This window comes from Portunus trituberculatus, chromosome 47, assembly GCF_017591435.1.
Source record: "Portunus trituberculatus isolate SZX2019 chromosome 47, ASM1759143v1, whole genome shotgun sequence".
In the NCBI taxonomy this organism is placed as follows: Eukaryota; Metazoa; Arthropoda; class Malacostraca; order Decapoda; family Portunidae; genus Portunus; species Portunus trituberculatus.
The window spans coordinates 33,567,344-33,580,682 of NC_059301.1; the positions used below are offsets into that span (position 1 = coordinate 33,567,344).

The window sequence follows — 13,339 nt, forward strand, 5'->3', positions numbered from 1 at the left end:
TTCATGATTCTCTGCAGAAACTGATTTCTTTTATTCTTTTCTGTAAAAGTATTAAACATTTTGATTCTGTGCTGGCTGTTTGGGAGAAAGACCATACTGTTTGCCATAAAGACACATCAATGTCTGAATGACCCTCAGCCTAGGTCAATTCCCTCTGCCATCCAAAGTAACTGACGTTATCTCATTCTTCGACAACTGATTGAACATAAATACTTTTTCCAAAAAATTCATACAAGATACTACTTCCATAAACATCACACCTTTAAAACATATATAAAAACAATTACAAAAAAAAAAAATTTTTATACACAATCCTCAAAAATAAATCTATGGATTATGACAACATTACACATTCATGACAGACCACATGACTCATATTCACTGATCTCATATGAGTGTGGACTGGTGCATGCTGATGGCCCCACCTAGAAACTCCTAGAAACTTTAGTAACCACTGACTATCTTTCATGAAGTTATTTTCATCTGAATACCCCTGCAATCTTAAGAAAAAAGTCCACAAGAGAATATTTGTACCATATAAAATTCAAACTCAAGAGTGTAAGTGGTATAGGTTATCATTGCATTAATTCTTTTTCACTTTACTTCTATCTCAATAGTCCTAACTTTTTTTCACTTGCTTTCAAGATGAAATACATTAAGTAAAAACCCTCGCCTGCTTAAGCCAAGAGTATTACTTGCAGCGAAAACAGCTCTATTCACACTCTCCTCCTTTGGCTGCAAACAGAATATTCAGGTCTTTCTTACATTACTGCTTACCAGTTAATGAAGCTCTAAATGAACTCTTTACTAAAATAATTAATAACATAAAATAAACCAGTTTAAACTAAAACTGTTTACTTAAGATATGGTCCACACTTTAAAGGATGGCTGGGACAGGTTTATTATTTTTTCATTTTGTTGACTCTATGGTGTTTCTAGAATTGAAAACCTGTTGAAATGCTGTACATTTTCAATATTTACATAAATAATGCATAACAATGTAAAATTTGCTATTTCTTGCATATATAATGTTTTGCATGTAATTCTTGCATAACTCATGCATTTAGTTTTCTTACTCACATGCTTGTCATTAACAATTTGTCTCTTGACTGGATATCAAGCCATTTCATGGCTTTAAAATGACAATTTTCTTTATTCTCAACACTGTTAGTGCGAGGCACTGCCACAGCTAACTTCAATGGCAACACTACAGGTGCTGGGACCTCAATTCTCCTCCTGAGAAGGCTGGGAAGGCCTCTATATACCCGGTATGTAAAAATGCCAAACAAGATAAGAAAAAAAAGTATGAGCACATTTTCTAAACCAAAAATTGGAAAGCAGGCTGCCTTTGAGCACATGTACTACATATATCTTTATAGTACATACATTTGTCCCAGCACTAACATCCTCTATTCTCCCACCCACAGTGACAACACCTGACACTGAACACCCACACAAACACACATTCCCATTTCCACACACAAGCTGGACTAGTTATCATCACTAAAGAACCTTGGATAAGAATCAATGAGTCTCTGGATGAGTGCTTGGTCCTTAAGGGCAACTGGCTCCTCCTCAGCCAAGATATTAGAGCAGCAAGTAGAAACCTCTTGGCACCTGTGCTGATGCTCCTGCCACCCCCCAGCTTCCACCAAACCCCACAACAAGTGGAGGTATTCATTACGCCGCTGCAAAGAGATACACATTACAGATAAGGAAACAATTTGTGCATAAATTTCTTACATTACAATGAGGATCTAGTAAGCATTTTCTGTAATTCACTATCTTATACAATATGACACTGTCTGATCCAGCAGAGGGGAACCTATAGCCTCCAGACTGAATAAGGCCCACAGGGCCATTTGATTAGGCTTGCAACGCTGTTCAAAGTAAGGCGCTTTTTACTGCAGTTTTTGTTGTCTTAGCCAGTGGCTTTTCTACATAAAAAAAAAAAATAATAAATAAAAATAAATAAATAAATGAATAAAATAAAATAATAATAATAATAATAATAATAATAATAATAATAATAATAATAATAGATAAATAAACAGTTAGAACATAAGAAATAAAATAAAACATAACTTGAAGTTGCAGAAGTTAATTCATGAATGCACTCATAAAAATATCTTATTACTCAACTCTCATATCTATATTAGAACTGTTAATGTGTGAATGTCACCAGGGCCATCATCTGCCTTGAGTTGCCACTAACAAATTATCTCTCTCCATCTCCATCTCTCCTCCTCCATGTGTTCTTGTGAATCATTACATGCTGGAAGGTGCTATATGATCTCATTTATGCCATCTACTTCCCATTTTCTAAGTACATCTACTATCTCTATTTGCAATACTTCCATTCAAATTTCCAAATACAACTTTACTTCTCCATTTCCAAATTTTCTTTATGTCTCCCTTCAAGTCCTTTAAAAATTCCCTCACCTTTTCAATATTTTGATTCACACTGCACACACACACACACACACACACACACACACACAAATACATGCTTATCCTATCTTTTTTTACTACCATGGGTTTCTACACATCCTTCCTTTTATCCTACACACCATACCATACCACTCCTTCCCACCACAAATCATTATTATTTCTGTTCATGGGATCCTTTACATCATGTTTTCATAAGTCTTTTTAAAGCTTTGTATAATCTGTTGTATTCATGTAATTCAAATTCATTGAAGCCACTTTCGCACACAATCTCCTTTCCTATGGTAAGAAGGAACTCTTCTGTCCATAGACATGTTGTCTTCCCCAGTAGAGGATCACTGGCACCTGGCAGAGTTAGTGCAATGCTCTTTCCTGAGGAACACTGGTTGTTTAAAAAAAATAATACATAAATAAATAAAAAATAAAATATATGAATAAAGTTATAATAATAAAAATAAAATAAGTATTATTTTGAGGAAAAGTTTGGAAGTTATGGGTCAAACATGGTCAAAGAAACAGAAACAACAAATGTTCAGTTAATTGCAGATGCTAATCTTAAGACAAAATAAATTGGCCATAAGATGCACACAGCCAGGATTTAAATTCCTGACACAGACACTCAAGGTAAACAATAGTCCTGATATGTTACTTTGGTCAGTCTTGTCTGTCATTACAAAGATAAATCACTAAGTTTTTTTTTTTTTTTTTTTTTTTTTTTTTACAAATGCAAATAACATCACTGTTTAATTCCTACTTTGTCATCAGCAGGAAGGTCAGTCAGCTGGCGGATGATGATGTCACACACCACCCGCTCATCATTGGTGTAGAAGATGGAGGCGGTGGCACGGGTTGAATACATGTCACGCATCATTTTGAGGATGGAGTTTGGTGGTCGTGGTTCATGCTCAAACATGGCCAAGGGATCCTCTGGACATTTGTTTTTGAACAATAAATTAGTACAAGAGTGAGAAATAATAGACGAGGACAGCAGTATAGCCTCTATCAATTCACTTAAGGATCAATCATTACCATCACTTGAGATAAAGATAAGAACTCAACATCTTGGTCCCATTTGCTCTTCTACTGATTTTCACTAGATGTTTTGCATTGTTGGTGCAAGTTCTACTTAAAAGATATGTTACAATGTTTTAAATCAAATTTCTATCACAAAAAAATTAGGTCTTTTTCATGACAATTTAGTGATTCAAAGCCCAAAGACCTTCCTCCCTTCACTTTGTCTTATTTGTTTTCTCTGTACTTACCTTCTCTATTGAACAAAAGGAGAAGCTTTTCAGTGAAATGCTTAGTGTGTTCTCTCTGTCCAAGAAGCCTTATCAACACATTCTCCATGTCACCTTCTGCCTTGGATAGCTTGGTTTCCTCTGTAGTCCTGACTCCTGTTTTCCCTTCTTCTCCTACTGCTTCCATACCATTGGAAAGAGTGGTTGTAGGAGAAACACAGGAAAAAGAAGGGGTAGTGTACTGAAGGTTGAAAGCCAATACCAAAGTGAGATAGAGCTCTGCTAGCTGCTCAGTGTCTGGGTGCTCGTTGTAGTGTTCTATTCCATCCAGCAGCAGTAGCAAAAAGGATTCATTCATGACACCTGTCAAGTGAAGGAAGAGATGTTTAGTCAGGAGTGCACAGGGAAAAGTTGCATGATAAAATTTTTTCATATACCTATTGAAATGAGAGAGAGGAGAGAGAGAGAGAAAAAAAAGTTAATGGATAAACTGAAGCAAAGACTATATACAAATAATAATTCTTTTGCAACTTGGATGGTGAGTCACAAAGCAAGAAATTTCCATGCTCATGAGTTTCTCTTGTCCAATAAATAGTTTGAGCTCATCTTGCTAATCCCTATTTCTACCCTTGGTTCTCTCTCTCTCTCTCTCTCTCTCTCTCTCTCTCTCTCTCTCTCTTCTCTCTCTCTCTCTCTCTCTGTATCTCATATTTACTATAATTATCATTATTATTATTAGTAGTAGTAGAGGAGGTGGATGGAAACACAGGTGTAAGAAGTTGAGTTTTTACACCTGTGTTTCCCTCCACCGCCCCCTTCCAAATTGTCTGAACGTCTGTACATTATTATCATCATTATTATTGTCATTATTATTATTGTGGAAGGAAATGAAGTCAGGAGTAAAGCATGTACTCGCCTTTCAGCCCATGTTTTCCTTCATAACTTTCCACAACTCAATATAATGTTCCCATATAATTTTCATTATAATCATTATTATTATTATTATCAATATCATTCAGTAAAAATACATCAAAATTGATCATTCTGCTGGAAATAAAGCCACAATGGAACGATAATTGAGAGAGAGAGAGAGAGAGAGAGAGAGAGAGAGAGAGAGAGAGAGAGAGAGAGAGAGAGAGAGAGAGAGAGAGAGAGAGAGAGAGAGAGAGAGAGAGAGAGAGATTAACTTTGTCACCATTGTAAGTGAGTCTTCTAACATTTATACATAGCAAACATAGGTGAGATCGGGTAAATGTATTTTCTCTGAATATCTTTTCCTTTGCTCTCCCTCTTCTTTTCAATGTTTTAGTTAATACTGTTCTCTTTGTTTAATTCAGTGTTTTCTATTTTGCTTTTCTTTGAAATGTTATATATATATATATATATATATATATATATATATATATATATATATATATATATATATATATATATATATATATATATATATATATTTTTTTTTTTTTTTTTTTTCCCATAAAGTTTTTACTTACAAAGGGCTGTTTGTCTTATGTAATTTATTTGTTATTCACAATCTGTAAACAAATGGCAAACATAATAAAGTGTTTAAAGTGTTTAAAGAGAGAGAGAGAGAGAGAGAGAGAGAGAGAGAGAGAGAGAGAGAGAGAGAGAGAGAGAGAGAGAGAGAGAGAGAGAGAGAGAGAGGATTCTGCATCTTGTTATGATATTGAGAGAGAGAGAGAGGATTCTGCATCTTGTTATGATATTGGAGAGAGAGAGAGAGAGAGAGAGAGAGAGAGAGAGAGAGAGAGAGAGAGAGAGAGAGAGAGAGAGAGAGAGAGAGAGAGAGAGAGAGAGAGGATTCTGCATCTTGTTATGATATTGGAATTGCTTCATAATTTATCTTTGGTATTTTTGATGTTCACAAAAACTGGATCCACAGAATAATTTATGAAACTCTCTCTCTCTCTCTCTCTCTCTTTCTTGACCTCAGACCTGGGTCAGATCAGAGCTGCTTTGGCAGTGCGAAGCTATTCTGTCATATCTAATAGAAAATATTCAGTATTAATAGTTTTCCCAATAACTTAAGTCATAACTATATACAACCTTGTTATAAGAAGTGAGAAAATGGATCATACTTAATTACAACTTAACAAAGTGAGACACATTTTGTTGCCATTATGGTGGCACACAAGTGACAACCAATTGGCACTTCTTGCAACTCAACTGACCCCACCCCAGCACCCCAAAATGATTTGGATGACTATAATTATTTGAAATTATAGGTGCCAAATGACATTGTGCGATGAAGGTATTTACGAATACATAGTTAAGAAAGACATACTAAAGTGTGGGTAAGGCAGAGTGTCTCCCATGCACAGCACCATGCCCAGCACCAGAGAGATATACTGTAACTGCTCCTCACTGCATGTACTTTCCAACATCTCTCTGTAAGACATAAAAATATTACTAAGCATTATTCACCTATGTTTTGAAGTCATGACTAATCCTTCAGAAGAAATGCCTGGTACATACATTAGTGTGGAGAAAACTAGAAAATAATCCCATTTTTAAGATAAGAGGTAAAATGTTAATATCAAACTACTGTAGGTAAATCAAATGATGTCTGTAAATGTGAGGAGCATCAGGAATAATTTAAACAAGCATAAGATCAGAGGATTCATAGCATGGCTTAGCAAAAAAATCATTTCTTGCTGGCACTTTATTATAAATTTTATTGAGCAGCATATAATGAGGATAATCATGACATAATAGTGAGGCACTTCATAAGATGTCCAAACAGAACCTCTTAAACAAGGTTTCATCAAAGACTCGTGCTTCCATTCTTTTAATTTTTCTTTTTGTAATTAGTGCATAACTTTTCTAATTCAGGAACCATATTAATATACTTTGCTTTAGTTTTTCTTCTTTTTTTTTATGATGACCATACAACTTAATGATATTAAAATTTGTTTGTACTCATTGTAGTGATAATTTTCTTTACCATGTATTTCAGTAGAAAATAAGATATCATCCTTATGTTCTTCAACATCCAATACATATAAACTATCCCCAAATATCTTGTTCATTTTCTTGAGACAAATGATCTACTATCACTATTCACAGACTTTTTCTTTCATTCACTTTTAATATCATGTCAGTTTCCGATTCCAATGCTGAAATAATTTTCCTTCCTCCTACTAAATTTAATTTCTCATTTTGTACTCCATTCATATATAATCATCTTGATATTTTTTTGCATAGTTTCACAATTTTTGTGGCTTCCAACTTTGCATCATCCCCAAATAAATCTTCTTGAGTAACATAATCTATATAATCAGAGGTTCCTTACTACCTACAGAGACTAGCTAGCAGATACAGTCGCAAACTTTAAAGTTCCAGGTGTATAGTTTAAGGCAGTAGTTCCCAACCCAAGGGTCGTGAAGCGTTTTTCCTGGAGTCACCAAGACCTCAAAATAAAACATTGTCAACTCTCAATTAAAAGAGATTTTTTTTTAGGATATAAAGTCACATATTGGTTGAGGGATATTGGCTAATTTTTGCTTGGGTATTGTATAATCATCTAAATGTAGTAGTCCTAACTGCCAATCCTGTATCAGACATGTCTCTACTTGACAGGCTACAGCCAGACAGCGTATTATAAAAGAAATTGTAGACATTTGGCAGATCTCGTAGTAAAGAAAAATATATAAACACAATTGTGGATTTTTATTTATTGATTTGTGTATATTTCTATTCATAAATATATGTAGGACACCAAATTTTAATGCTGGTATCCCTGAACTGTACCATATGTGTTTGATATGTGAACATCACCGTCCACGTCCACCTAGCCACTACTACAGCTGTACTGTTGCAGAAGGAAAAATTGTCTGCAATTTGTTCGTCTTATGTCGGTAAGTTAATGCATTTGTACTTGTATAGTGATTTTGAATGTGCTGAATAGGTTGCACTCAGCCTTTGATTCCATAAAATTCTTAATTACTCATGAAAAAGTGGTGTGCTGACAATTGAAATTGAGTACTTCCCTTGCCGATGAAGTATTGCACCACAGTATATCAGTGGATGATATTCATAACTGAGCCTTCTAAAACCAAATGGAAATGGTACCACCCACCATATTTTGAGAGAGAGTGGAGCAAGGAAAGAGGAAGAGAAGGAGAGGGGCATGGGAAGAGGGGGAAGAGGCATTTTACCTCCCTCCTCCTCCTATATTTTCCTCTTTCCCCTTGCCATTCTTTCCTTGTTCCTCTTTCCCTTCTCCTTCCAAGCCCCTTCTCCTGTTTCTTTTTTACCCCTCCCCTCTTCTCTTAATTAATAATGTTTCTTATTCCCTCCATTCCTCTTCAATCTTTCCTTTGCCCTCCTCCTCTTCCTCTCCTCCTTTTTACTTACCTCTTTTCCTTGCTATTCCTTATTTAGCACACACCCTCTTTCTCTTTATATCTCCTTTTTCCTGTTCCTTCCCCCCTACTGGGCTACCCTCTTCCTTTACTCCTCCCTGTTATCTTTCCTTGTCTCTGTCCCAAATCTTTCCTATTCTCCTTACCATCCTTCTCTTTCCTTGCCCCCCCTCCTATACTTTCCTTGGTCCCTTCCCCTCTTCTTTTCTTGGCCCCTCCCCTCCCTACCTTCTTGGCAGACTCTACCAAACATCTTTTGTCTGATCTGCAATTGAACAATTACATATTTCATTTCAGATTCTTCTGTGATGTTCAGAAAGTGGCTGTACAAAGAATTCCTTGGCATTGGATTTACATGTCTCATTGATCATGGGACTGAAAAACTTCAATGCATTGTATGTGCGAAGTGCTCAGCCATGAATCGCTTAAAGACAATAAGTTTAAGCACCATCTCCAGGTATTTCAAGAGGAAAGAAGAACAACTGAAGCATCAGCAGTTAGACAACCCTATGTACACAGGAGTGTATTCTGTTCAAGAAGCAACACTTGTATCCTATCTCATTGCAAAAAGAATTGCTAAGTGTATGCAGCCACACACAATTGGGGAAAAGTTGATAAAGCCAGCAGCCCTTGATGTGGTTCGTACCATCCTCGGAAATGCTGCAGTGAAAAAAAAAATGAAAATATTTCACTGTCACATAACACAATCAACCGATGAATTCAAGAGATGTCAGGAGACATCAAAGAACAGGTAGTGGTTGCCATCAAGGAGAGTGGAAAATTCAGCTTGCAGTTGGATGAGTCAACTGATGTCAATGACGATGCTCAGCTCTTGGTATATGTGTGGTACCACGGGAAGAGTGACATTGAAGAGAACTTCCTGTTCTGTAAATGACTGCAGATGACAAACAATAAGAGAAGATCTGCTGAAGTTGGTTGACAGTTTCATCAAAGAAGAAAAACTTAAATGAGATCAGTGCTAAAGTGTATGCTCGGATGGAGCACCGGCAATGCTAGAGGCATGTCTGGGTTTCACTGCCAGGGTAAAACAAGTCAACCCCACAGTGAAAGTGACTCATTGTCTACTCCACCGGGAAAACCTTGCCTCTCAGAAAATGTCACTTGAGCTTAACACTATTATAGAAGATGTGATTCACATAGTGAATTTTATTAAATCATCAGCCTTGAATTCAAGGCTGTTCAGTAAGATGTTCTCTGATATGGGATCAGAATATGAGCACCTGCTTTACTACTTTTCTGTCAGGTGGCTGTCCCGAGGAAAAGTGCTCCAGAGGGTGCTTGACATGCGTGTAGAGGTTGAAATCTTCTTAAACAAGAAGAAACATGCACTGGCATCAAGGTGATTGCTTAAACTGACATATCTGACAGCCATATTTTCAGAGTTGAATTTGCTGAATATGTCCAGGCAAGGAAAAGATGAAACTCTTATCTCTGTGCCAAAAAAGCTCAAGGCTTTCAAGGCAAAGCTAAGGTGGAATGGAAAGATCAAACAGGGAAAAACTGTGTCCTTTAAACTTTTGAACCTTTTTCTGGAAGATGAAGAAGATGCCTCACTTCTGAACATACAAAGTGTTATTGTTGGGCACCTTGAGAAATTGAGTGAGGAGTTTGACAGGTATATTCCAGATGGAGAGCTGCATGAGAAGTATAAATGGTTGCGCAGATCCTTCGATGTCCAAGCAAAAAACCTTTCAAAAGAAGAGTCTTCTATCTGAAATCTGCAAGAGGAGCTCAATTGAGGTGCAGCATGACGAAACTCTTAATTTTAACTTTCAGCGACAAACATTAGGTGTGTTCTGGAATGCTGTGAAGAAAGAAAAACCAGTCCTTGAATGTGAGGCTGTGAAAGTGTTATTGCCTTTCGCTACAACATAATTAAATGAATCAGGATTTGCAGCTCTGACTGCCATCAAAACAATACACAGAAATTGGCTGCAACCAGAACATGAATTAAGGGTAGCACTTTCCAGGACTGAACCACGAATAGAGAAACTTTGCAACATGATCTAGGCCCAAGGCTCCCATTGAAATTTACTTATCATTTCACAGAAACAAATATACTTTTAATTTGTTTTTTGAGGAATGTGACAGAATATTATTCCAGAAGTGGTTGTTTTGATTAATGTCAAACTTTCAAATTCATAATGCTGTATGTAAATACAGTAATACTCCACTTAACGCACGTTCGTTTAACGAATTTCCGGTTAAACGTACTATATAAAGTTAGACCAAAAGTCCGCATAATGTACAACCACATCTGTTTTAGCGAATTTTCTGGGTTTGAATTTGCCGGGTGAGGGACCGAACGCGGCAGCTTCGCTGTGATTGGCTGGCCCCGCCTCTGTCTCTAGCGCTTCTGGAGCTGGATCCAAGATTCTTTAACAGCGTCAGAGCAACCTCTTGTAGCGAAATGGCATCCATGAATGCTTGGAGGGACGGTGACAAGGTTGCTATCAGGTTGCTCTGAGGTTACTGTCTTATATGCATTTATGTTCACAAAACAACATTTCTATTAGCTTTTTACAAACCTTGCCCCCAAAAAAGGATTGTTTTGTAATGTATCAAGTGAAATCTTACATGGAATACCAAAAAATAAAGCAGAGATGAGATGAGCCACAGACGAAGCAGGAGATTCGCGGCCACTCGGCCGCTTCTTCTTCTTGTTGTGACCATTTTAGCCTGCGTGTTGTCTTTCCCCATGATATTTGTTTCCACTCCTCTATTGTCATAGAGGCCTTATTTCAAGTTTTTTTTAAATGTGCTTTGGCATGGAAATACTTGAAAGATGTCTAAAGAAATGTAGAGAACGCTTTTTAAAAATTTCTCCTTATGTCATGATATGGTTTTTCAAAAGTTTTTGCATTTCATACCGTCATCAAAACAGCATGAAAAGCTATTATTTTGCCTCATTAAAAACTGTCGAATCACTTTAGGAAAAAATTGGTCGCACAAAAAGTTACCCCAATCCCTGTCACTAAGTACATCAAGTTTCAAGGCAGCATGTATAATGGTTGCTTTTATACAGCTATTTATATCTGGGAAAATCATGTTTTGAGATACACTCTTTAAAGATTTAAAAGTTTAGTACCCACACTATATGTTTATCAAAATTAGTAAATTTATTATATGTTGTGTGTTGATCTATAGAGAAACTGCACACAAAGAATGATCTAACTATCCAATACATAGTACTTCATTTCAGAAGATATTTACCTCGTGGTAACACTATCATACTTCCTGGGTCTGATTCTTTGTGCCTTTGCCGGTAGATTTAGCTCACTGGTGGGTGTCCTAAGAATGCTATTTCATAGAATTATGGTTTATTTTAACTGTCAGTAGGCACCTTCCCTGTTCTCCATGAGACAATCCTCTCCAAGTAAATTTTTTGGTCCTAATTAAGATCAGCACCTCCAGATATGTACGTTTCTCCCTCTGCATTCCTCTTCTCCTCCTCCTCATGTATTTTTCTTATTTTCTTTTCCTTGATTCAATCTTCTTTGTTTCTGCTATCAAAATTGAGATCCTCTTCCTGTCCCTTCCTTCCAAAATCTCCTTCCTGGCTGTGCCAAGTGCCTCAGCTTCACCTGCCACAGAGTCATCATCTCTTCCCTCTTCTTTTCATTAATCTCCTATTCTCTTTTCTTTTTCTTCATCCCTCACATCTTCTTCAGCTGCTGTAGCCTATTTTATTTATTCCCCTTGTTGCAGTAGGATGATCAGCAAAAAAAAAAAAAAAAAAAAAAAAAAAAAAAAAACTGCAAGAGCCTGCAATCAGGAGTGTGACATAACCTATCCCTCCACCTTTCTTTGCTGCAATGGTGGGATGGTGTATGCAAGGCAAAAAGGAAGTGAGTAATTTGAGGGGTAGAGCCTCATCACAGAGACCAATATTAGTGGTAAAATGGCAAGGAAAAACAGGCAACATACTACAATGCTTAGAGAGTGTTTACTGCGTAATGCTCATCTTGTAGTGTACGCCACTCATGTCCCTTTAAATGTGTCAGAATGAGTGTTGCTGTATGCATAGACCCATGATTCAAATTGCCATAATATGAATACAGAATATTTTTCCTACAATAATCTGAAAGACAAAAAAGTCATAATTTACTAAATCTTGACTGCAGCATGCCCTTAATAATATATATGCAACTAAATCAGTGGGGTTGTGGTTATATCTTGGGGAACATAATTGGGGTCACCTGAAAAAAAAGGTTGGAAACCACTGGTCTACGGTAAATCTCATGTCAAGGTTTTGTCTGATTATCTAATGCAACTTGTGAAACATCACAAAAATGTAAATGCAATCACATGCAAGTGTTTGGCAAGCCTGCATCTCTAAAGCTACTGTTCAGACAAGATTAAGAATTTTGAATTTGCCAATGAACAAAGCCAAGGAAGTTTAAAAGGTTCAGGGCCAATATTCTACAAACAATCATAGCTAGTGACAAAACTTTAGATGTAAGTCCATCTATGACAGGCTCTTATTTTGTGACATAGTCATAAGTGCTAAGACAGGATTCACCATATCATAGCATCACCAATGACCATGTTAACTCTTGTCAACATCGTGAGAACATGGCTGTACATACCATAACATGCTCTCCAACATTTTCATTAACAAGTTTATGATAAATATCAGTAATGATGACTTAAGTAATATCCTTCTTTGATGCAATAATATATTATTGTAAATTAGTGTTGGGAGGAGTACGATCAGTTTTCCCAAAACTCAAACAAACATTGCCCCGCATGGCCAGCATGTGTCAGGCTATTGGGTGAAATCTTCTATTTATCATGTTTCTTTTGTTTGGATACACTGTCTAACTATTCCCAAAAGTAGTATCATGATGTCAAAATAATTTAGATCAAAGAAAATAAACTCAAGAACCTATTTTTATCTGTATATTAAAAGTTAACAAATTGTGAACCTTAAGACGGTCAGTAGAATTACTGTCAAGAATTGTGTGAGACCTGACGATAACTATGTAGAATATGGCCCCAGAAGATTTACAGCATTGAGATTACACATTCAATGTGAAATTCATAGTATGGATACTCTTCCAAGAAATAATTCAGCCATGCATTGTATTGTGTATCATGGGACAGTCCTCAATTAATTAATTAATTAATTAGATGGTGGTTGTAAAATTAATCAAATGTATCAGAGAAAACCACACTCACGAGGATACAAACTATTTTGACATACAAGATGTAGTGAATATCAAAGCCCTCACGGCAGTACTG

General features: G+C 36.4%; 1 protein-coding gene across 1 annotated transcript in view; it reads right to left on the reverse strand.

Annotated features, from left to right (window-relative positions):
• The window catches only part of LOC123498116 (NCK-interacting protein with SH3 domain-like), a 61,238-nt gene continuing 47,899 nt past the window's right edge, over positions 1-13,339 (reverse strand). The window contains exons 11-14 of the mRNA XM_045245272.1: positions 5,995-6,098; positions 3,711-4,052; positions 3,203-3,375; positions 1-1,688 (exon numbers count right to left, since the gene is read on the reverse strand). Coding sequence (XP_045101207.1) covers positions 1,491-1,688; positions 3,203-3,375; positions 3,711-4,052; positions 5,995-6,098 — 817 coding nt within the window. The 3' untranslated portion in view covers positions 1-1,490. The remainder of the gene's footprint in view (positions 1,689-3,202; positions 3,376-3,710; positions 4,053-5,994; positions 6,099-13,339) is intronic.